Source organism: Saccostrea echinata, unplaced genomic scaffold (genome assembly GCF_033153115.1).
Source record: "Saccostrea echinata isolate AGI-Se365-2 ecotype Australia unplaced genomic scaffold, CSIRO_AGI_Sech_v1 ptg000028l, whole genome shotgun sequence".
In the NCBI taxonomy this organism is placed as follows: domain Eukaryota; kingdom Metazoa; phylum Mollusca; class Bivalvia; order Ostreida; family Ostreidae; genus Saccostrea; species Saccostrea echinata.
In genome coordinates, this window is record NW_026889777.1 from 3,930,033 (window position 1) to 3,956,533 (window position 26,501).

The 26,501-nt window shown below is 34.5% G+C and overlaps 1 protein-coding gene across 1 annotated transcript in view; it reads right to left on the reverse strand.

The window, feature by feature from the left end:
• The window catches only part of LOC133194039 (integrin alpha-4-like), a 38,607-nt gene extending 12,994 nt beyond the window's left edge, over window positions 1-25,613 (reverse strand). Inside the window, exons 1-10 of the mRNA XM_061329960.1 lie at window positions 25,311-25,613; window positions 20,215-20,339; window positions 19,720-19,799; window positions 15,422-15,619; window positions 14,902-14,953; window positions 13,533-13,649; window positions 9,171-9,277; window positions 7,586-7,648; window positions 7,115-7,270; window positions 6,828-6,933 (exon numbers count right to left, since the gene is read on the reverse strand). Coding sequence (XP_061185944.1) covers window positions 6,828-6,933; window positions 7,115-7,270; window positions 7,586-7,648; window positions 9,171-9,277; window positions 13,533-13,649; window positions 14,902-14,953; window positions 15,422-15,619; window positions 19,720-19,799; window positions 20,215-20,339; window positions 25,311-25,465 — 1,159 coding nt within the window. The 5' untranslated portion in view covers window positions 25,466-25,613. The remainder of the gene's footprint in view (window positions 1-6,827; window positions 6,934-7,114; window positions 7,271-7,585; window positions 7,649-9,170; window positions 9,278-13,532; window positions 13,650-14,901; window positions 14,954-15,421; window positions 15,620-19,719; window positions 19,800-20,214; window positions 20,340-25,310) is intronic.
• Window positions 25,614-26,501: the final 888 nt, after the last annotated feature.

The window sequence follows — 26,501 nt, forward strand, 5'->3', positions numbered from 1 at the left end:
TAGAGAGTGCAACAAATAAAAGCACGGAATATACTATGGGTAAAACAGTTATGAAACCAGCGACATATGATGGAGTAGGATCTTGAATTGACTACAAGGCACACTTTGAGGCCTGTTGTGATATCAATATGTGGAGCGCTCGACAGAAAAGTTTGTACTTGGCAGCTTCGATAAGAGGAAGGCTCAAGCTGTGCTAGGAAATATGAGCCCAGGTACAGCCTGTACATATGAGGATTTATGCGATGCCTTAGAGGCCAGGTTCGCACCGGCAAACCAAACTGAGTTGTATAGAGCAATGCTGAAGGAGAAAAGACAGAAACCCACAGAAACTTTGCCAGAGTTAGGTGAAAGTATTCGCCGATTAACTTACTTAGCCTACCCAACTGCTCCCCGTGAAGTAACAGAAATGATTGCCAAAGACCAGTTTGTCGATGCACTAACAGACTTTGACATGAGACTCCGTATTCAACAATCTCGCCAAAGTCACTTAATGATGCGGTGCGAATAGCAGTCGAAATTGAAGCATTCTGCAGAGCAGAAAGGCAACGAAGACATGACGTTGGGTTTGCCAGGAATGCCACAAGGGATCAAGAAAATAAAAATGTGAATCATGATGATGGCAGTGTAGGAGAAGAATTTAAGAAGCTTAGGGATGAGTTACACATATCTTTAAGAGAACTAGAAAACAAAATTGAAAACCTTTCGAAAGAGGAAATCAATAAACAATCCGAAAATACTGAACCACAATCACCTGCTTTTCCGTACAAATGCCATCATTATGGGAAACGTGGACATAAAATCAAAGATTGCTTTTTGAGAAACAAATCTAACCCAGTCCAGGTACCAGTGCCAGGAAGCAGAGCCAGGGCGAAGAACAATGCAAATGTGGAAAGGTCACCACAGGGGAAAAGAGATACAATCAAGTCTAGTACAGCTACTGTTAAACATGCAAAAACATGTCTAGAATCAGGTCTTTTCATAAAAGCTCATGTAAGCCTCGTACTTTGTAATCCACTGGTTGATACTGGGGCAACACTTACTATTTATGCTGAAAGAATGTATGATGAAATGGTAAAGTCAGTTAATATTCCCCTGGAAACGGTATCGCAGAACATAGTAGCGGCTGATGAAACTCCATTAAAAGTAAATTTTTAATTAAGTTAGGAGACCACGAGTTTGACTGCCAAGCTGTCGTGGCAAACATTAAAGCAGATGGAATTCTAGGTTTGGATTTCCTTCGCTCAAGTCAATGTTTAGTGGATATAGCTCGTACTAAAATGTTTGCATCTGGCGTTGAACATGATCTGCATTTACAGGGGAAAATAGGTTGCTTTTGTGTTAGTCTGGAGGAAAATATAACAATTCCTCCTAGAAGTGAGATGATTTGTCTGGACAGTTGTTATCATCTGCAGGAATAAAAGTACAAGGACCTCTACTTATAGAGCCTATCAAAAAGTTTGATACCGGCGGTAAAGCGCTAATAGCTAGAACCTTGGTTGATCCAGCTAAAAATGTCACAGTGCGTTTAATGAATATATCAGAACAGATTCAAATAATTTACAAAAAAACAGTTGTCGGGGTGACTTCGCCAGTGGACGTAATTAAATCTGAGGATGAAAATATGGTTAGCACAGTAACGCTAAATGAAAAGATAGAAAACATCCCAGATCATTTAAATGAGTTGTACACAGAAACAAGTAAGGGCCTCACAGCAGAAAAGGCATCCAAAATTAAAACATCTTTAATAAAGTTTCTGCACCTATTCTCTAATGCCAAAGATGATTTTGGTAGAACCTTGTTAATAAAGCATAAGATCAATACAGAAGGTGCCAGACCAACCAAGCTGCAGCCTCCTAGGAGATTGCCACATCATGCGGCAGAATTTGTTGACAAGGAAGTAGAAAATATTATCAGAAAAGGCATTGTCGAACCTTCTTCCAGTCCTTGGGCTGCCGGAGTGGTTCTAGTGGAAAAGAAAGATGGTACCAAGAGATTCTGTGTAGACTATAGATTTCTCAATAGTAAGACTGTGAAAGATGCCTATCCTTTGCCACGAATCGATGACTCGCTTGATCGTCTACAAGGAGCTATCTGGTTTTGCACCTTAGACCTTCATTCGGGGTATTGGCAAGTGGAGATGGATGAGGCTGATAAACAAAAGACAGCTTTTGTCACAAGAAATGGCCTATTTCAATTTTCAGTAATGCCCTTTGGACTTTGTAACAGTCCAGCAACTTTTGAGAGACTGATGGAGACGGTTCTTGCTGGGAAAAATTTTAAGATATGTTTAGTGTATATAGATGATATTATTGTCTTTGGAAGCACTTTTGATGAGACACTTCAAAATCTGGAGCAAGTGTTCGAGAAATTACACCAGGCAGAACTAAAGTTGAAACCTTCTAAATGTACCTTGTTCAAGAAAGAGGTTTTGTTTTTGGGATATCGTGTTTCAGGACATGGCGTTCATACCGACCCTCAGAAAATAGCAGTGGTAAAAGACTGGCCTGTTCCCATAGATGCAAGCGAAGTGCGTTCGTTTGTGGGTCTTTGCAATTATTACAGGAGATTCACTGCAGGTTTCTCCTCACTAGCTAAACCATTATTTAGGTTGACTGAGAAAGGCCGAGTTTTCAGTTGAACATTGGAGTGTCAGGAGGCTTTCGAAAAGCTTAAGCACCATTTAGGCACTGCTCCCATTCTTGCACATCCTGACGTCTCATTGCCTTTTATTTTAGATACAGACGCAAGTCAAGTGGGTCTCGGTGCAGTCCTTTCTCAGGAAATAGATAGTGAAGTTAGAGTAATATTTTATGCTAGTAGGACTCTATCAAAAAGTGAGCGGAAATACTGTATATCTAGAAAGGAGCTGTTGGCGGTAGGATTTGCCTGTAAACACTTTCGACACTACTTGTATGGCCATAAGACAATTGTGTACACTAACCATAGTGCATTGAAATGACTCATGAATTTTAAAGACCCCTAAGGACAGGTGGCCAGTTGGATTGAATTTCTAGGTACTTATGATCTAGAAATACGACACAGACCGGGTCCAAAGCATGGGAATGCAGACAGTCTCAGTCGATACCCCTGTCGTCAGTGTGGATACAAGGGAAATGATCAGGATGATGATCCTAAAACAGAAACCGTACAGGCAGTTGAGAAAACATTGGCTGGAGACGGACTTACGATTGAAGAACTCCAAGAGCAAGATTCAGACATAGCAAAAATAAAGAGTTTGGTGTCATCTCAGAAGCGGCCAGAGTTTGCAGAAATAAAGGCTGAAAGTAATGTTGTAAAGTAGCTATGGTCACAATGGAATACATTAGAGATCAATAATACGTACTGCGTAGTAAATGGATACCGGTAGTTGATAGAAAAGAGTTTCACCAAATTTTGGTCCCCTTGTCTGAAAGAAAGGAGATTTTAAGACAGTGTCATGATGCTCGAACTGCGGGTCATCTTGGGGTAACAAAGACCTTGGCCAGAATACAAGAAAAATTCTATTGGGTTGGATTGCAGAATGATGTCCGTAGCTATGTGACTGGATGTCCACAATGCAGAAAACGAAAATCTCGTTCTGCTGGAAAATCATACATGCAGTTAGATCAAACTGGGTTTCCCTTCGAACGAGTAGCCACAGATATTATGGGGCCACTACCCGAAACCGAGAAAGGTCACAAGTATATTTCAGTCATATCTGACTACTTTACTTTTTTTAAGTGGACAGAGGCCTTTCCTCTGAAAAATAGAAGCACAGACAGTTGCTGAAGTCATAGTAGAATAGTTTGTTACTAAGCTTGGTATCCCAGAAATAATACACAGTGACCAGGGCAGACAGTACGAAAGCAAGCTGTTCAAAGACATGTGTGAAATGTTGGGTATAAGAAAAACTCGAACTACTGCTTTCCATCCAAAGTCAGATGGAATGGTGGAAAGATTTAATAAAACTTTAGCAACAATGCTGAGTGCCTATGTGTCTGACCACCAACAAGATTGGGATAGAAACCTTCCGTATGTGCTTATGGCCTACCGTTCCTCTGTGCATGAAAGCACAGGCTATACTCCGAATATGCTTTTTTTTAGGACGCGAGGTAGCTACCCCGCTAGATATCATGTATGAATTACCGAATAGTATGAAGCCAAGCAAAGTACATGATTATGTATGGAAACTTCGGGAAACACTTGAAGAGGCATATAAGTATACCCGTCAGATTAGCAAGCAGTCTATTCTAAGAAGAAGTATCACGATCAAAATATTATCAGTAAGAGTTTTGAGGTTGATGATAAAGTGTTAGTGTTTTTCCCACAAAGTAATGTAGGGAAGTCTCCTAAATTGATGAGTTTTTGGTATGGCCCTTACATTATCGTTGAAAAGCATACTGATGTTACATTCAAAATTAAAAAAAGAAAACGGGACCAAGACTCTCATTGTACATATTGACAGGTTAAGACATTATGGGACTCAGGTCCTAGGTAATGAAATACCGCAGTCTGACGATGATCACCAAGTAGTGCAAGATGAAAGTCCGACTGATGAAATTCAGAATGATGAACCTGAACTAGATGTGCTTGGTAATTCAGAACTGAATGAATTAGAATTGTCATACGCCAATCGTAGACAAAGCACAAGGCCTAAATGGCACACTGATTATGAGTTTGATTATACAATTTAACTTTCAGTACAGTGTTTTAAGAATTATCATTTATTTTCAGAAAAAAAAAGGGAAGAAAGAAAAGAGATGCCATTGACCAAAGTGACTCCCAGGAAGCCTGGGTTTTTATGCTCTATTTGCTTGCTTCGCCTTCCTTCTGAAGAGGAATGGAGAGATCACTTGCTAGCATATGGAATGGCTGATAATAATCGAAGAAAATATGAATGCGAATTATGTGATCAATCTTTTAGTAAGAAAATTATCTTAACCATGCATGTGAAACACGTTGCTTAAGGAACAAGAGATCTCAGAATTACAAGAAAAGAGGCAGATTCAGGATTCGGCAGTGGAATCACTTATACAAGAGGATTGGCTAGAAGATCCAGGAGAACTAATTTTTGAAGAAACCAACATTGAGTTAGGTAGAACTCAGAGAAAAAGAACTGTCGCGCGTTTGCCAGGTATAAAAAGAAAAACAACAGACAGAGTGAACCAAGTAGTTGAGGAAGAAATAGTAAAAGACAAGGATGCGAAGAATGAAGACGAAGCAACTAGTAGTAGACCAGACCAGGAGGCATCTGTGGAGAATCTGCATTGCTCCTGTTGCAAGAAACAAGTTGAGACAGTGGAAGTAGCTACACAGGCCAACATTCATGTTGAAGAAGTAAACCAGAGAAGACATAAGAAAATCATACGAGTGATCAGAAAATATCAAGAAAATGGAAAACCATTGAAAAATTTGAAGAGGACATTTGGTCTGATTAGACTTCCTCATGGACATCAAATCAAACTGACTATGTGTTTGTATTTTTTTTTTCATTTTTGTAACCAGGTGTTATTTTTACCTTTGATAAATAAATAAATTAAAAAAAAAAAAATAAAACATATAAATATCTAAAAAGAAAACATGCGGGACGCATGAAATCAGAGGCGTTGGTGAGTAATGGTTATTGGAAACTCAAAACGCATAGAAGACCCAGATGTAAGGTTAGAATGGAATAACCTGTCCTCCCTTAAGCTTAAAGTAGACTAGTCCAAAGGGTATATATAAGACTGCATTGAGAGATTCATGGTCTTTTGGGGAATGCAGAGCTGCAGTTAAGTGGAAGCAGGAGAAATTTGGGTAAGAATAACGGATAAGAGAAAGGGTAAATAAAGAAATAGGTTTGCACCAGTGACAAGAATCTCGGGGAACTGAGGCGAGATACTGGGGGCTGTAGATCTGAATAAGAACGAAACTCCTAGTATCCGCTATCAATAGGAACCTGGGGCAAGGTACACGGTGCTAAGTCTAACAGTTACCAAGTCATAAGAATTCATCCCACATTATATATTCTTTGATTAAATATAATAGAAAAACTCAGATAGGTTTAAAGAAAAATTATTATACTGTACATAGTCAAATTATTAGATCATAAACACAGGTAGAGTAAGAGAAAAATTCATCCCCTGAGAACCCTACGCAGGGGTACACGTTACATTATTTTGGTCAATGTGGCAATTAATTAACAGATTATGGTAAGCGATTCAAGCAAATCAGGACAGAAAATGAGACAAATAATTGTTGAATTCAAAATATTAAGGAAAGTTATATAATCAATTGTTGAACTAATAGTATCTCTCCTAGCACAAGGTAAACGCCTTGACCAAATTATAATTACAAGGTACCGGTATACATAATACTGGTATAATATAGAGATATACATTATACATTGAACCAGCATACATTACACAATGTTCCGGGATACATTACACAATGTACTAGTCTACATTTCATAATGTATACCTGTATGCATAGCACAATGTACTGCCGGTATACATTTTACAATGTACCGTACATGTATATACTACACAACATACAGATATACATTACACAGTGTAATGGTAAACATTACACAGTGTACTGGAACACGTTACACCATATACCAGTATACGTTACAGGAAAAACGACTGACCTAATTCTTAGTAATAAAGTCTTCATGGTTACAACATGCTTAGCTAGCCCTATTGCAACCACTATTGAAATAACGACCACTTTTGAAATAATTATTTCAATAGTGGTCGTTATTTCAATTGTTGTTGCAACAGTTTGATTAAAACTCGACACAATAGTCGGGTTCGCTTCCTCTGATCAAAAATATATAATGGTGGTCACATTAATATCAGTGAAGTTACCATTAAAGCCGTCTTTGTTCAAGTCCCCCGGATTCGCAACACTGTAGCCGAATCGTGCTGACACCGCCCCAGATCCACGCAGGCGCTGTTCGTTGTCAATGTATGTCTGAAATGAATTTAAAAAAAAAATATTATTTACTGCATCGAAGCCAGTTAACACTATTGTAAATCAAAGTATCAAAGTTATTACTATAGTTGATTGTAAAAGTCATCACTATAGTTAACTATCTATAGTAAACCTTAGTTAACTATAGTATTTTCTGTTAGGGTAAAGCAAACACTCTTACTGAGGAACTTCCGGTTCCATAGTAAACATACACAGCCCCGACATCCACGTTGTTCATGCCATCCTCTCCCTCCATTGGTGACCCCACAGCGATGTCATCCCTGTTATCGCCGTTGAAGTCCGCTACCACCATTGACTGTCCGAATCCACTACCGACCTATACACAGCAATTGCTATATATATTGTCTTATGAGGTGCTTGTGTATATATATATATATATATATATATATATATATATATATATATATATATATATATATATATATATATATATATATATATATATATATATACTGTGCGCACTGATTTTTTTCCAATCTTTGACATTCTTCAAATTTGATGAATTATTTCTTCTTTATAAACACTATCATAAGTATTCAATATGCGACAATGAAAATATTAATTTCCATTTAAAAAACATCTTTAAATTATCTCTCCAGTGTTATCGTCATGTTCTCTGGTATTTACCTACCGTTTTTCCATTTAATAACTTCCTCATGCGAAGATTACTTCCATCTCTCTCGAAAATCCCCATCTAAGAAAATACATTGCAGACTTATTTATCGCTTTGCTAAAATTATTTTGGCATCTGAATGTTGGTCAAAAATGACTGCTAAACTTTTAAAAAGTTTAGATGATAAATCGAATAAAAAGCAAGAACCCTTGAGTGCATTTTGCACATAATTTTTTTTTTAAATCCCATCTGAAGGATATGTATCTTCTTAAATTATCTGCAATTAGAGATGTTTCTGGATTACATATAGTATAATTTTTCTCACAGATCTCGGGAAACTGTTTGCTTTTTGTCGGTGGATTTCTGAAATTTTTATAGTATTTTTTTGTTATACTCATTCGGAAAGGAATGATGTACAAAGTCATACGCGGATCTATAAGGAGGAGGGGAGTCTGAATCCTAAAGTTATTGAATTTCTATGTAAAAAAATAACGAAAAAATAACCTTGGACCCCCCCCCCCCTTCCCAGGGAAACATGGACCCATCTTAAAATGGAAAGGAGAGTCATGTATCTGAAGAAGTTTGAGTGAAGAAAGTGTCTACATTATACCCCCCCCCCTTTTTTTTGTGATCTGTGCATTCACCTATATCTAGGTCCGGACATCTTTAGAGAAACTCCTGATGTTTCAGAGGATGCCAAAATAGAGATTCAGAAACCAAACTTTACAACCCTTGCTTTACATTATTATCATAATTAGTCTTAGAATTTAAAAGTTATATATGAATACGCCCTATTCATTTTCAGCTAATATATTCTACAATGAATACAATATTATATATAATTCATATTCGTTTCTAGTTTAAAAAAAGAATTAAATGATTTTTTACACAATTCAATTGTAATTTTACCTAAGTTTGCTCAATCTGCGAAAGAATTTAATTAAATCATAAATTTCTTTATCACGGTCATAACACAAAAAATAAAATGGGACTGTTGAGTTATAAGGCCAAACTTATAACTAAAGTCATTAATTGACAAAGACTATTTCATTGTCAACATTGCATGAAGTCCAGGCATAAAGATATATCAATTAAATGGCTTCTATATAAGACTAACTGCATCGGTTTCAAAAGTAACAAAATCATCATAGTGTGGCATAAGTACTATTCCATTCGACATCTTTTAGTATACTTAATTATAGTAGAAGATACACAAGCTAGCTTATGATCATGAATTCCTCCAATTTAATTTGATTAAAGGAATTTATGAATGAGCATGCTCTGTAAAGAGCACTGTAATCTAAATAACCTGCCCCTTAATTATTCAACATCATTCGTCTTTCAGGACCCGGATTCCGTGACTACACAAGGGATTTTGTGTTACAGAATACCTCACTTTCAGACTCAGACTCTCTGTGGGTGTCTTGAGTAGGTAGAACCCGGACGGCTTTTGAAAACCCGTAAGCATTTCGTGCCTTAGCCGTATATCTAAGTTGTGCATATTCCGCCTCAAAATTTCGTACGAGATGGTACCACTAGAATTTGTTCAATATGCAATAATCACAAGCTCTAAGAATTTGGCATTTATGATGCATAAACTTACAGCCCCTACAGTTCCCTCGTTGTTGGCAAATCCTGGGGCACCCAGGGCTACTTGAGGGGCTGATGGGCTGGCGCTGCTTCCAAATATTCCGGCCCCAATAGAGTAACCTGTGATCAAAGGGAGATATTATATATAGTCCTTAACACTTAGCAATAAAACAATGTATCGCTCGGCAAGTTAATTTATATACACATTACATTAAAAAGAATTTAATATTTACTTATAAATTATTTTGTCTTTGTGTTTAGTGTTTAAAAGTCTTTAGCCTTTTTTAAATAATATAAGAATAAAATCACCAAAGAAGTATGAAGATTGGAAAGAATAAAATATTTAAATGAAAATCTTATTTTACAAAGACAAAAAACAATGAATAAATTTATTTTTCCCAAGTCAAGTTGTTTTGTTCTTGTTGTTGTGAAACATGAATCAAAATCACTACGTTAATCTCTGCACATGTTATTATATTTTATGGTGTGAATTTGTCAGATGAAGCATAATTTTAAGAATATTTTAAGAATATCACAACCAAGGACCAAGCCTAATACCGGAAAATTGGTTTTCCTTTTCCTGCGAAGTTTTGGTTTGAATGAAAGTATATTTAATTCAGTATACGCGGGAAAAAATATACACCGAAACGGAAGTCCTTAAAGATGACTGCACTTAACGCCTGTTTTGGGGTCTTTTTCGGTAGCTTCTGTTGCTTTTATATCTAAACCTTATTTCACTTTTGTATGTTTATGAAAGAATCCTTTTGAACTGGGCCAGACCTCATAAATCCGCGACTTCTTAAGGAAGCTGCGACAATTTTAAGTTTTCCATTATGCAAATTGTTCAACAAATCACTTCAAAATTCACTGTTTCCTACGGAATGGAAACAAGCAAACGTCACGCCTGTTCACAAAAAAGGTAAACGTAATGATATTAACAATTATAGACCAATCTCATTTAAGGAATGTTTTTAAGTTTTGTGTGAGTTATTGGTGTGTAAATCACACAGACTTGTCACGTAGGCGTATTTCATGAAGCGCGCTAGCGCTTCATGAAAAATATGCCTACGTGCAAGTCTGTGTAATTTACACACCAATAATTCACACTAAACTTAAAAACATTCCTTATATTTACATTTTACGAGTTTAAAAGCACCAATAATATACTCAGTATTTGAATTTCTTGCTGCCCTATATCGTTACATTTTTATTAACGTCTCTGTAGCCTCATTGTGACGTCACTTTAGCGCGAGTTTCACCGTGTATATTTCTACGCGTGAGTATACACAAAAATGACTTTCAAATCAATTTTACAGTTGGCTTAGTAGAAAAACACAGCAAATGTAAATATTATTGTGTATTACTGGGAAGGTCATGGAAAGATGCGTTCACAACCATATTTATAGTTACTTTGTAGAAACAAAATTCTTTTGTAATAATCAGTCAGGTTTTATCTCCGGTGACTCAACAGTTAATCAATTATTAGACATATCTAACGATATTGGTAGAGCCTTAGACTCGGGGAAGGAGGTGCGTGCTGTGTTTTGTGATATAAGCAAAGCGTTTGACAGGGTTTGGCATAAGGGTTTGCTTTATAAACTTCGACAAGCTGGGATAGGAGGGAAACTTTACCATTGGTTCGAAAATTACCTTCAACGTCGTAAACAAAGAGTTGTAATAATCTCATCAGTATCGGGTTGGTGCAATATTGAGGCTGGCGTGCCCCAGGGCTCAATATTGGGTCCACTGTTATTTCTTGTATATATAAATGATATAGTGTTTGACATAAGATCCATTATCAAATTATTTGCGGATGACACCACCTTATACATTATTGTCGAAAATCCGGCTATCGCAAGTACGACTTTAAATAGTGACCTCGACAAAATCCACAAATGGTCTAATCAATGGTTAGTTACATTTAATCCTCAGAAAACTGAAAGCTTAACAATTAGTACTAAACGTAACCGAACTCCACATCCAGACCTGTATTTGAACGGACAAAAGATAAGTGAAGTGTCACATCATAAACACTTATGATTACATTTTTCAGCGTCGTCTAGGTTACACATTCTAAGACGACTCAGATTTTTATTAGACAGAAAATCCTTTGAAAAACTATACTTTTCATTTGTAAGGCCAGTTATTGAGTACGCAGATGTAGTTTGGGACAATATCCCAAACGATTTAGCTGATAAACTCGAAAAAATTAATATTGAGGCAGCTCGCATAGTCTCAGGTGCGACAAAACTCGTAAGTTTAAATGATCTTTATCGAGAAGTTGGTTGGGATACTTTGCACAATCGAAGACAAAAACACAAAATAATCAAATTTCACACCATGGTCCACAGAAGTGCTCCAGATTATTTATCTTCTTTAATCCCTTTAAGAATCAATGAAACACAGCATTATCCTACAAGAAGATCTCACTGCATTACTCAACGAAAGTTTAATACAAACCACTATGCAAAATCTTTTCTACCGTCCACTACAAAGCTTTGGAATGATCTTCCGATAAATGTCCAAGAAAATCCTTCAGTATCTAATTTAAAACGCGTGCTTAATACAAACTGTTACAAAACCCCAAGACACTTTCTATTTGGTAAGCGCACAGAACAGATCTTACAAACACGAATTAGACTCAATTGTAGTACACTTAATTCGCATTTATTTGCAAAACATATAATAGATAATCCTAATTGTGCTTGTGGAAAAATTGAAACAACAACACACTTTTTATTGGAATGTCCTCTATACACTGACGCAAGGAAAAAATTCATTGACTTATAAGAACCAGTCACTTTAAACATTCTCTTATTTGGAGATCCAGCTAGAAATTATTCCTATAATACAAACATTTTTAAACATGTACATCAATTTATTTCTGCTACTAAAAGGTTTTTGTAACTTGAATCTTACTTGTGGCCGTATTGTTGATATTGTTCATTTTGCATTGTACACACACTGTATGACTGTTTATTCCTCAGTTACTTTTAATGTTAATTCATGTTATAATATCTCTCTCTATATTTTTTTTCATTTCTATTAATTTTTTGCTTTCATTTCATTTTTGTTTTTTCAGTTATTGTTCCTATTATACCTGTCATTCAACAAGGAAAAATGTTCTTTTTTATAGTTGAAAGTTAATTTAAGGAAACGGTTTAATATAAGTTGTAACAACTTGTTTCCGAATCCTTGTGTATTATTTATTGTGTACATATGATGAATAATTTGAATGAAATAAAGTTTAAACAAAAGAATCCTGTCAATTTGGAACCAAATTTAAACCTTAAAATGATTTTAGACTGTGATACAATAAAATGATTCAATGTTTTTTGTCCTTACTGCTTTCCAAATATAGTGAATTTACACTTATCTGCCCTTGACTGAACATTACATATGCATGAGAGATGGAGCTAACATTGTAAGAATGGCTCTAAAATTAGACTTGATAAATAACAATGACATGTTTGGAAAAAAGAACGTGATCAGTCTTTCCAGTCTCCCTCTCCATTCTGTATGGCACAAATACACTTCTGACAATGGTTTCAAAACGAAATTAACAATATGAGCACGTCAATGTAATTAAAGCAGATTTTATGTCAATGCCAGATGACTTAACGTGTTCGAACACAATGTCCTAGTTAGCACAAAACATGCTACCTTACAAGTCACGTGACGGAATTTAGTATTCACAAAGTTACTTAGGGTAAGAAATCACGTGGTGAATTATAATATTCAACATGTCACAATCCTTGATTACAACACAGAGAGCCAATGTAAGAAGAGGCAGTTTTTTCTCTGTTTAACCATGAACGCATGTTTGTCTATTAATCTCCTTTTGACACATTATTATTTATGCAAATATACAACTACTGTTAAACGTAGAACAATAGACAAACATGCGCTGACTATGTATAAAGTCAGTAAAAAAGTGGGCGTCCTCATTATCGGACGGAGATTCAAGAAATTGTGATGACCCCTGCCTTTGAAAACAGATTCGAACTTCGTAAATACACACTTTTACTAAACGTAATTACATAAAGTTGTAGATTGGATGTTGACCATTCTTGCAATGAAAAGAGAAATGCTTGTTTTGAAAGTTTATGTTGTCGCAAATTTTGCATGTCCTTAAGTGCAGTCATCCTTTCATATAACCGCTGTTCTAAGAAGATGACAGATAAGTGTGCATGGAGAATGAGATAAGAAATCCATCTTTCATTAATTCGCCATATTTTTACTCTTTTTTTTTTTTTTTTTTTTTTTTTTTTTGCACATGGTGCCAGAAAGAGTTATTTCCCTTGGACTAATAACAAATGATACTGATAAAAATAAAATACGGCATTTGGTTCAAAATACGCGTTTTATTCTTTACCTAAATATGCACCAGCTCTGAACATTGAGCGCAGATTGTCTATGGCTCCGTTCTCCATTATGTTAAATCGTTCCCAGAAATTGGAAACAGCGCCTTCTTGGTAAAAAACGAATCCACCTGTTTAAAAAAAGTAAACAAATTAAAAGTACATGTAATACACTGACAAATTGTGTGTGCACAGTATTTTTGTGTGCAGGGTCATAAAAAATTTGGCTATTAAAAGAAAACTTGGGCTTCTATTTTTACATCCTCAATACCAATTTACATGCACAAATAATGAATATTGACCCTCAGTCTGCTAAAGAGATACCTATTAGATTGATAACTTTCCCTGTATTAATTTCGAAAAATTTTCATTTGCAACGAAGATATGTCTCAAAACTTTCCCAGTATAGTATATAGAATTTGCTTGAATATTATTTTGATATCCACTGTCTATAAAAAAAAAAAACTGTTATCGTAAACAGGAAATAATATTTACGTGAACAAAAGGATCGCACTACCTTAAATTGAATACTGATCTTTTCACTTTTCATTAATTTATGGATGTTAAACACTCTTGATTTAGTTTCTTTTTTTTTCTTTTTAACATTCTATGATCATATAAATGAATACGGTTTGGTAACACCAATGCAATGTCTTCAAGAAAAAAATTCTAAAAATTAAATTATTGTACCGAAAAAATAAGATAAGGTGTAAAAAAGAAAAATAAATAAGCAATGTATATAATTATTACATTCGAGACTTCGGTAGATTGTGCACTCATAATATGTCTTTGAAATATCTTTTATACTTAACATGAATAACTCAAAAAAATAATCAATACATTTCTTTTAGTTTTGTTAATCATTCTAGTCATTATATGCATTACAGAGAAAGGATTCACAAAGTTGAGACACAGGAGTTTGTGGACAGGACCCCCCCCCCCCCCAATATACACCCTGGGTCCAAGGATATTTTTATTCGTATTTTTCGATAAATCAATCTTGTACACATTTACAATGTATTCCATATGAAAAATCCAAAAAAAAAAAAAAAAAAGTTAACGTAGAATTAACGTTTTAGTAAAAAAAATCACACGGTCCGCGGTATTATAAAATAGAGAAATCTATTTTATAATACCGCGGGTGTGATTTTTTATTAAACGTTAATTCTACTTTATTATTTTTTGTTTTATTTTGGATTTTTTATATGGAATACATTGTAAATGTGTACTAGAAGATTAATTTTTGGAAAAATACGAATAAAAATATCCATGAACCCAGGGTGTATATTCGAGGGGGGGGGGGGGGGTCCTGTCCACAAGCACCTGTGAGTTGAGAGAGCTTTCATCAATAAAATCTTTCAAATCAAAAGAATAACAACCCACCAGTGGAATCATATACGACAGGGGTTCCCAGAACGATCCCATTGTTGCTAAACTGTAAGAAAATAGACATTTGACACAAAATAGACATACGAAGTGCAATCTATAATCAGAATTAGCTCATTTTATCCGCTCCCGTAGATCGATATACACAAAGGTAGCGATAGAAATCTACGGGAGCAAATCAAAGGTTCTACTTTTAAATAGATTGAAATGAAGTACACTTATGTTTATCACGCCCAGATAGACTAGAATTAAAATAGATATCTATATGCTGAGATGACATTTAATTACATATGACTTCAAATATTTATATCATATTATCTATACTGATATACATGTAATATTCATGCATGAGTTCTTCTTATATTGAACTTATTTTGTCTATAATTCATGAGCAAACTTCTACATATTTCGCTTTTTTCAAATTTGAAAAAAAAAAACATGCTTTATTGTTGTAACTATATACTCTAACTCATCCTATCTGGTAACGCTTTTTAATTAGATCCGCTCCTCTCCTTACCCCTGTCCGCCTACTGCTGCTGAAACCGAACTCGGCCGCAACATAATGTATCCGACCGTTCAGAATCCGGAGGTTACTCGGCACTTGAAATAACTTGTTATTGTTCGTGTTCAGATTGTTCAGGGGTATGTCGCTGCATTTGCCGTAGGCAAAGTATATATCGGCCGTCACTGCCTCCTTCCACATAGGTGAACACGCCTGTTAAAAAAAAAAACAACATCAAAATGTATGGTTAAAATTCCATACAAACCACAATCCTAAATTCCTGTGAAAAAAAATATTTCTAAAAAAATTTACAAAAATAGATATGCGTTTGAATACACAGAAATATAAGCAAAGATATGGGCATGTTCTTAATATTATCATGACATTTATGTTGACAATTTCCCTTTTCGATCGGCAGAAAAGTTTGTTATTTCATGCATACACACGTGTATGTAAGGTAGTTTGGGCTAAAGCCCTTCAAAGGTCCATTAATATATATTAGAGATAATTTTTTCAAAGAATAAAAAAGAAAAAAAAATCTTATCTTACACACAAATTTGACGGTATTTATTACATAACATTCTGAATTCCTTTTATATTCTATATTTGAGTATCGTTGTAGTTGTAAGACATTGCCAGATAACGCTGTATATTGCAGTTCACCGACTTTAGCGTGGGAGAGGCGTGACGTCGGTTACTTTCTTTGATGTGGTAACAGTGTGACGTAGTATTTAAACTTATCGACATGGATATATATAGCGTCAGCACGTCACGAACAGTGAAATCATTTAGGTGTTCTGCAAAGAGCTCTATTTTGTTTTTAAGGACTGTACAATGATATTTATTGCCTGATATGTGTCTAAAACAAATTATTTCCTATATGGCAGCTCCCACCCAGGTAACAAGTCTGTATACTCATTTACACATATATTTGAACGTGTAGTATTTTTAGTACTTATTTCACTATACGTACTGCCTATTCTTCTTATTGAAACAGCATAAATACACTGAATCTTAAAATTAATGCAATGTAAATACATGTACCATTATATAAATTCGTGTGAAAACATTTAAATCAAAACTATACCGTGGGCCAAAATGCGAAAGATATTTTCGTGTTTGTTTGTTTTTAGATAAATTTGTAAATTCTTTTGGTTTGTTTTAGCTGTTGTTGTTGATTTAGCAATCTTAATATTTTATTAAGCCAAGATAACTGAACCCTTTATTTGCATGTATTTTCTCCATATTATGCATGATTAATTTTCAATTTAATTTTTACATAATTTTATTCACAAAATGTGAATAGGATTGAACCAGTCTGATTAAAACCACCCCCTTCTCATTTCAATCGTTAGGCGAGCAAAAGAAGAAAGGGGGTGGTTTTAATCAGACTGGGATTGGACAGCAGTCTTAGCCTATCTTAGCCCTCTCCATATACATATGCATCTTCATATGCATTTTAGTACGCAAGAGTGATCTTGTGACGGTACATATTGTCGTTTTGTACATATTGTCGTCGGCGACAATATGTACCTACCCTGACTGCACATATTGTCGTCCATCGGCACATATTGTCGCCTGCTGAAAAGTTAAACATGTACATATTGTCGCTGGCGACATTATGTGCCTAACCCTCACTGTACATATTGTCGCCCCACAGAAATTGTTGCTTAAAGATTTGTTTTGTTGTTTTTTGGTAGTTTTGTGAATATAATTTTTGTGTTAATCACTCTGACGTGTCTCGTATGCTATTTCATGCAGCGTGTTGTGACGGTACATTTTGTCGCCCTGTTCATATTGTCGCCGGCGACAATATGTACCAACCCTCACTGCACATATTTTCGTCCATCAGAACATGTCGCAAGGCAATGCACGGCAATGCTCCATGTAAATATGGCCAGAGCAACCGAAAACTTCAAAAATGGTCATATACACTTAATTTGATCGCCGATATAGGGCTGAAATATTGTCGACTCGGCGTTAAACAATAGTAATACATGAATCAATCAATCCATATTAATATGATTAATCATTGCTTTGCTTTTCTTGAGAAGATATTTTTTAAAAGAATTTTCTTATATATTCCTATGCAAAACTTTGATCGCCCATTGTGGCCCCACCCTAGGCCAGGGGGTCATGATTTGACTTGAACCTTCACTACCTGAGAATGCTTCCAGAAATTTCAGAACGGAAAGGGATGGGGGGGGGGGCACAGGTGGTGCAGAATTTTTTTGACAAGCAAAATATTTAAAAAGTCATTTGTATGTAAAGGTGTGTTATTGTATATGTTAAGTAAATTATTTAATTATAAAATTTTACCTGTGGACTAAATTGAGAGCATATACAAGTTAAACAAACAAAATTAACCAAAGCACAAAAATATCAAACCATCGGGCCGGGGTGTGTGCGCCAGTGCTACATCTGTCTGGTTTTTGAGAAGATTTTAAAGATTTTCTGTATATATTCTTATGTAAAACTTGATTTTGTTTGTTTGTTTGATGTTATAATGTCCATCTCGAGAATTTTTCATTCGTATGTAGACGTCACCACTTGCCAGTGGAGGGCTGCAAATTTAGACCTGTACTTGGCACTTAGGGTCTTTGAGCAGTGAGGGATCATTTTCGTGCCAGCACCTCAAAATTGAACTTACGCTATGTAACGAAGCTTTCACATACTGTACGTGTACATAAAAATTGGCGTATTCAAAATTTAGCGCAATCACTGGGAATGGAGTTGTTGGCGTAATCATGAATTAGCGCTACACATGTCAGTATCGTGTATTGTGTTTATAAATGATTTCTTAGCGATATCCATGAATTAGCGCATCGGTGTCCTCGCCAAAGCCGCTAAAATACGAAGCCCGCTTTTTTAAGTACACTTACAGTAAGTATCATCTCTTCTGACCCAGTACCTCTTGAAAAAAATTAGACAGATTCTTTTTCTAGATATTCTATGAAAACCTTTGATCACCTATTGTAACCACACCCTTCCCCCAAGGGACGTGATTTGAAAAAAAGTAGGGAAAAGAATTCAATAATGTTGATAAAGGTCTTGCTATGGTAAAGGAACAAATGATGGGCAGCGGTAAAAAACCCCTCTAAATTGCATCAATTAACCAATATAGTCATCCAGCCTCACATGAAAAAAAAAACTTTATCTACACTTCATAATGAAGCTTGCACATTAGTTTCAACTTTTCTGACACAATGGTTCATGAGAAGATTTTCAAAAGATGTCACTAAATGTTCACTAATTCTTAACTACTTCCCTCGAAAGAGGGCATGGCCCTTCATTTGAACAAACTTGAATCCTCTTTATCCACGGACGCTATGTGGCAAGTTTGCTTAAAATTGACCCAGAAGCTCTTGAGAAGAAGCTGATATTATGAAAAGTTTTCAGACAGAGGGACCGTCAGACAAAATGTAATCAGAAAAGCTCACTTGAACTTCCAGTTCAGCTGATCTAAAAATGTCAACCCCAACACCAGTTATATCGGCACATGATTGTATATAAAATAAACGCAAAAAATAATTTCCAAATAATCATTACTACTGAACAAAAAAAAATACATGTATTCAATCTCCAAGTACATATTACAAGAAAAAAGAATAGGCTGATTTTTCAGATATCTCAAGAATTACGGTATCTTGACATATCACAGTGATGTACATCAATCCTGGACACAATTATTTGACCAAAAAGTTTTCTCCTTACAGTGTTACAAGTAATGGTGTCTGTCTCCTCCGTGCGTGTGTATGTGTGTATTTGTCAAACTCTCTTTCCTTTCTCAAGTAAATATTCCTCAAAACAACATATCGACGACAATATATGCCGACCTTGACTGTACATATTGTCGCCGACGACAATATGTGCTGGTGCTTGACTGTACATTTTGTCGTCCATTATGCAGGAGGAAAATAAGGCCCGTCTCGGTACATATTGTCGCCGGCGACAATATGTACCGATGGACGACAATATGTGCAGTCAGGGTAGGTACATATTGTCGCCGACGACAATATGTACAAAACGACAATATGTACCGTCACAGATCTCCTTTCATCAATCCATCGTTTTCTTTGAGTATTTTTCTGGGGAGTAAATAGTTAGTACTCTATAATGAAAATGAAATAAGCTGTTTATATATCTTTTTCGATTGATTTTAAAAAGAAACTGAAAAATGGAAAAAGGGGGGGGGTGTCCAGCCCCCAAGTGCCTGTGGATTAAGTATACTTTGGCACTTATCATGCTTTGCAAAATGCTTAATACAACATAAAACATTTCTGTGATGCAGATATAAAAATTGAGATCTATACCACGAGGTTCTGGTCCGTTACCAGCATGTTCAAGCCAAGGCCCTGGTTTTCTTCAGACTCGATAGAAGGAAAGGCACTCTCTGAAAATTGAAAATATAACAAGGTTTATGTAACATGAATTGAGAAACAAATTGGTAATGATTTTTATTGTTCAAACTTACAGGTAAACCTGACTGTTTTTAATACAAGTATATATTTGTATAATTTCAGAATTTTTTTTATCTTGCATATTTTGATTAATATGTTTTTGTTATGATTATATATTTGTATAATTGTATAATTTCAGATTTTTTTTTTTTATCTTACATACTTGTATTTTGATTATGTTTTTGAGAAAAGTTAGAAATATGAAAAGTTAACACAATTACTAGGCAAAAAGATGACGGACAGACTTCGATCACATAAGTTCATATAAACCTTTGGCTCATTTGAGCTAAAAATAAAAACAAACGAAAAAAATGGGGGGGGGGGGGGTGAAAAAAATCTGGAGCCTACCAGCGGCCCTGATATTCATTATTGTGCAGCTTCTGGACGCTGAACTGGTGTCGACCGCACAACGATAGATGGCGCCGGGCTTGATGATCCCGGAGTAATTCTGTCTCGGCGCACCAACCAGTAACCTGAGAAGAGAAAAAAGTTCATTATAAAAGTATTGGCATATTTATCATACCTTTAATTGGGGGGGGGGGGGCAAATACATCCCCTCGCAAATGCAACTAAGGATTCAGAGGTAAAACAATTTTTTTTTGCTTTGGTAATTTGATCTACAAAAATGCCTAAATATCGAATCTCATCAACATCAATGTACCGTAGATACTGTACAGTAGTAGAACCGGACCTTCATACTACAAGCAAGATCCTCGGTCAACGTCCCTACGATCCTTATACAAGCATACGGTATCCAAAAGTATTTCGCTGTGAACCTACTGGAGTTTTTTTTTTAATTTTTGAAATTAAATTTTTAAATTTTTATTTTTCTTTTCTGTTTTTAGCAAAGATTTTCTGCTGAGGCAAGACAACTTATTTAAAATTATATATCATATCCATAATACTGTTTCACAGAAAATCTTCCATAAGGCTTAACATTCTTGTCTGCAAATTTGTGTTGATCTAATTTATGATGATTATAATTATGCATGGCTGCTTTCTTTATACTGAATCATACATTTCCTATTTTCAGACCAGTATTATAAGGCCAAACAAAAAAATATGTGTGGTTCCGGTTACACCTCCGAAAAAATTAGGGTAGATAGGTAGGGATTTTTTGTTTTTGTTTTTTTTTTTTTTTTTTTGTTTTTTGTTTTGTTTTGTTTTTTTTTTTTTTTTTGTTTTTTTTTTTTGGTTTGTTTTTTTTTTACAAAATGATTTTCTAAATAATACTTATCACTGCTTTGCAAGTGGCATTTAGAGTTTAGATGTGGCGTGATAATATACAAGTCAACATTGGTATGAACACCCTAGTTAGGAATTTGAAACAAATATTTTTAAATCAAAAATAATAAACACACTAATAGTCTTATTCATTTCTTTTTGTTAAAAAAAGTTCGAGATGAACATCCTTTTTTTTAAATCCATATTTATAAATAAAATTAATGACTTTTATCCAGCGTAATTCTTATTTTATTGAATAATAAATTTTGAACGATAAACTAGAAAACGGTCATAGAGTATTGCTAAGAGCTGTCAGAGGAAATATATTTAATATTGTTAAAATTTTAAATTCTTACAATGAAAACTTTTGGCCTCATTGAAGACTTTATACTTCAAAGCTCATTTCTCATATACATGTGTATATCGGTGCTACATGTATGTGAGTTGACTTTATTCAGGTAAAATCAGGTGTTTTGTTTTTCACTTGTTCTTATCAATTTTTTTTTTACTTTCGGTTTAAAAGAAACGATCTTGATTTAAATTATTTCATAATTTACAAGTTAATCTATTTTACACATTGGGCTATTTCTTGCGTAATCAATGCAATCAAATGATGTTTTCTCATGTTATCTTCTCCCTAACTCCCAAAGGCATAGTACCTGGCCAGCTGTCTGTGAATGCATATTTATTTATTTTTGGCAAGTAAAAACAAAACAAAGCAAACAAAAAAAAACATGGTGCTGGAAAAAAGGAATGCTTCCGCACTATGCTAGCTTGCTTTAGATCTAACACTATTAACTGAACACTTGCACTAAGTGTTGAAACGATGTTTTGCATGGAGGTGGCCATTGCTGAAACTAAAACTGCCGATGACAGAAAGCTGGGAAAATTCCGGAAAAATATGAAAATTGCCTGAAAAAAGTTTAGGGTCGGGGGTATAAAATAGGGAAGGTCGGGTAACCGGAACCACACATATTTTTTTATTTGGCCTAATAACACATCTAATATCTGTATTTTTTGTGTGTGCATAACACTACATTTTATAACTACTACAATTATAGCAAGTATAACATAATTATCTGACGTTTATACATGTATTTTTCTTATTCTTATTTGCATGGTATTGCTATTTTTTTTTATTGAAGAATTGTATGAACTTTCAAATCTAAGTTAACACGAACCTTCAATTCAACGGCTTTTTTTTTTAACTAAATATGGTGAAAATATTTACTACATGTTACATGTATGATGTAGTTTTTCACTATTTGTAAAAAAAATAACCTTAATATATATTTCAGAGTATTCTGTTCCGAGCAGGAAAAAGACATATCTGTACCTATTTCTGAGGCACGCCCCTGGGACCTATTATTAGTAAGTGTCCCCCTCCTTTTCAGTCCTGAGAGTTACAATTTATATTACTCATACGAGTTTTTAGTGAACCTGTACTAAGTACATTGTGACATTATAGGGCTCACTCAGTAGTCAGTCAGTAATGACTCAGTTTTCTTCAAATAGATGCTCATCATTTAAGTAGACAGTGACTTGTACACTTCATCATTTAAGGTGCAGGCTTTCATGAACATTTTTTTTTATATATTCATTCTCTTTTAAGTTTCTGTTGATTCTCTAATACAATACAACACAATTGGTTATTTTCAATCAAGGACCCACAGAGAAGCATGAAATAGTTACATTCTTTGATAATGTAACTTAATGAATGCATAATAACTTATCTATCTATAACTTATCCATTTGCTTGATAACATGAACCCCTCCAATATTTACACCTCGGGACCGCTAGACGTTTGTTATATGATAATTTCAAAAATTATTTTTACAATACACGTATTATGTGTACATACTTCGAGATGAATGGTTGGACGAAACGAAATTTGGTCTGCAGATCTGTAGCTTGCTGGTCGGAAAATTTGCGATGGACGTCCATGGACCTCAATTTTTCAGACCAGCAAGACAAATCTGCATGTAGGGTAAGAGACAGATTTTTCATGTGAAATATATTGTAAAATTTCTTGGGGAAGGGATGGGGGGGGGGGGGGTCGATCTGTCCACAACTAGCTACATTGTAGGATCTGTATGAGAGGATCACTGTTATTGTTCATTTTAATTTTCGAAAGGATTTCGTAGGGAGCTTCACACGAGAGAAAAGGTTGACAATTTGAAACGTAATAAATACGAAAGTTGTCAAAATAATATTTTTGGGTTTTCTTTTCGTTACTTCATCTGCAGAAAAAATGCCACCCTAATTTCCAGAAAATGTAGGAATAGCGAAATGAAGTAGATGTATTTCTATCACTGCAGAATCGTAGTTTTGTAAAACGACAAGAATCAAAACAATGGTGAAAATTATGTAAAATTACACAAAAGAGCTGTCTATACAACTATTTATTCGCACAAGAGAATAATTCTTCAGGTGACAATGGATGGGAAGCATCAACGGATGTGTTCTCAACCACTACTGAAATTCAATTCAGTTGCAGCATGGCATATTTATATACAAATATGTCAATCTAGGTGTCGCTGATATTTTTTGTAGAATCCTAAAGTTAATATGCAACGAAGCTTTATTTCTATGAAATTTATCTGGGAAATAATAAAACGTAATGTGTGTAATTTTTAAAATAAAAACAATTTACAATGTACATCAATGACAGATAATTTAGAACAATATTTATAACAAATGACAGGTTATTTCAACATTTAATTTATATTTTATGCAAGACATAAGACATTTATTGGGATATAAATATCGGTTGGTCACGTGATCAAATCCCATATAGCCCGAACGACATTATTGCTTATATTTATATTATTTTGTGACTGATTTATGACAAATATTTGCGTGAAAGGAATTCCATGAATTGATTTCTTATTTGAAACTTCAGCGGTATAAAATGAGTGTGTTGAACACGTCGACCACTCATGACATCACTGTGAAAATTACGTCGATAGTTAATAACAATGAAATATGTGGTCAAGTGATGAACCTGTTTAAATACGCACTACATAAATAGTGTTATGTAAGGGAAAACATCTGCAAATGTAAATATTTTTAAAACAAATGATGGCAGATGATTTTAAAGTAGTTTCCTTTTCATTTGATGCAAGACTATTAACTTAAGGACAAACGTTCATGTTTTTATGGAATATAGAGGATGAACGAGATAAAGTAGTTCCTTGTGATAAAACGGGGGGGGGGGGGTAGTAGTTCCTTGTGATAAAGGGGGAGGGTAGTGTAGTTCCTTGTGATAAAGCGTTCTAAACTCCTGGCTCATTAACAAACAATCGAAAGGTTTCAAGTACAAAATACAGTACTCAATATCGAGTGGCGAATCCATAGACATAATTTATCAATTTATCTGCATTGCCTCAATCCATTCTCGTTGCTTATATCCACTTAGTACGAAGGAAGAGATTGTATACGTACATTATTGTAAGAAGCTATGGTGTTTATCAACATTAAAGAAGTTATTTTAAAAAAAAAAACAATTTTCAGATGTGACCACTAATGCGTATTAATGATAAAAAATTGTAAATAAGGAACCTTTATTTTTTTGTGTTAATAGCATTGCTTAGATTTTATAAGATATGCTAGATATCTCTTTATCATACACCCAGATGTTAAGGAAAATAGTTTTTTTCAGTAGATTGAACATACAAATCTCTGTGAGAGAGAGAGAGAGAGAGAGAGAGAGAGAGAGAGAGAGAGAGAAAGAGAGAGAGGGTGTGTATGTTAATTTTGTGACCTTAACTTCTTAAGAAGCTAAGTATTTTTAGCATCAGAGTTTGACATGTTTTCGCCAAGTTTGTCTTTAAGTACAAAGCAACAATCACCTAACATTCAAGGAATTATACGGAGAAATCTATCCTTACACCCACATGATATGTATATTGTAATTTATGTAAAATGTACATATAAGGGTGTGACATGCTGTATACATGTATGGAAATTTGGTGAATGTTAATAGCTTCATGTCCGATGATATACTTACAAATACTACCTTATTTTTACAGATTTCAATATCTCAACAATTGCAAAAATTTTTTTATTATACCTCCATAAAAAATTATGTATATATTCATTTATTTATTTGATTAAGAATTCAGATGACGGGTCTTTCCTCATTTTGTCTACTTTATAGAGGGAAACATTTATTGCTTGGGAGAACTATGTTTTTACTGCTGATGAAATATTTTCTTACCATTTTCCCTGAGCATTGGAAACCAATTCCGTAGTCGCTCCGTAATACGAACCGGGGGTTCCCGTATAAATCAGTGCTTGCTCTACATCAATGTTAAATCCAGACACAAACCTTAAAAATATCATCAGTTTCACAACAATATAACTTGTCGCCATTGCAATAGGTCACTCTCGATTAAAAAGACGTTGGGGTTGATTTCAATATCCGGGTGATGAATGTTCGATTTCCGCAATTATAAGTCATTCAGTGAAATAACTTCCGATTTGTAATTCGAGATTACTAATTATAATCTTAACCATCTTTACTATATAATTGTATTAATCTGTCATCTACTATAAGGTATGTGTTTCCTTTTTTAAAGAAATTGGAAGTTTAAAGATGTAGTTCACAGATAGTTGATCTTGTTTACGTGTAAATAGACTGTCAAATGAAACACACAGCCAGCTTCCGCATTCATTTCCCGAGAGGAGAACAAGTCTTTACATTATGCACTATACCGACAGATCGTTTACATTATCTTACTGTAAAAGGTGTACTGTCAATTTCGACGATTGTTTAATAGAATTTTCCCCCACGTTTTTATTCGTTTTTGACGGAAGACTGAACAAATCAAAATATAATAAATATAGTGAATATTTACCAAATACCAAAATATTTAGATGAAATGTAAATAGTAAATATGTTTTCTAACAGACAGCGTACAATTAAGTAAGTATTTAGTAAGTAAGTCTGGGATGCTTTATCGGTCCTTTTTTTATTTAAAGATAAAGCAATATAAATAAGATTATAAAACGTTTTTGAAATGAAACGACTCAGGGACACATGGCAAAGCTACGAATGAAGTTAAGTTTTATTTGCAATTGTTTTTCATACAGTTTGCTAAAACTTACTGGTTTGTCAATAGGTGCTTCCCAGTTTGTTTGGTTTTTTTTTTCATTAGATATCAATATATATATATATATATATATATATATATATATATATATATATATATATATATATATATATATATATATATATATATATATATATATATATATATATATATAAGGAAAAATTTAAGACAACAAACCAAATCAATGATGATATATGTTTTAGGTTTTCATTTCATGAAATACCAGACTAACTTTGCTCGTGTCTGTATTCTGCTTTCCAATATTGTAGAGTTGCAGTGAAGTTCGGGGTGATACT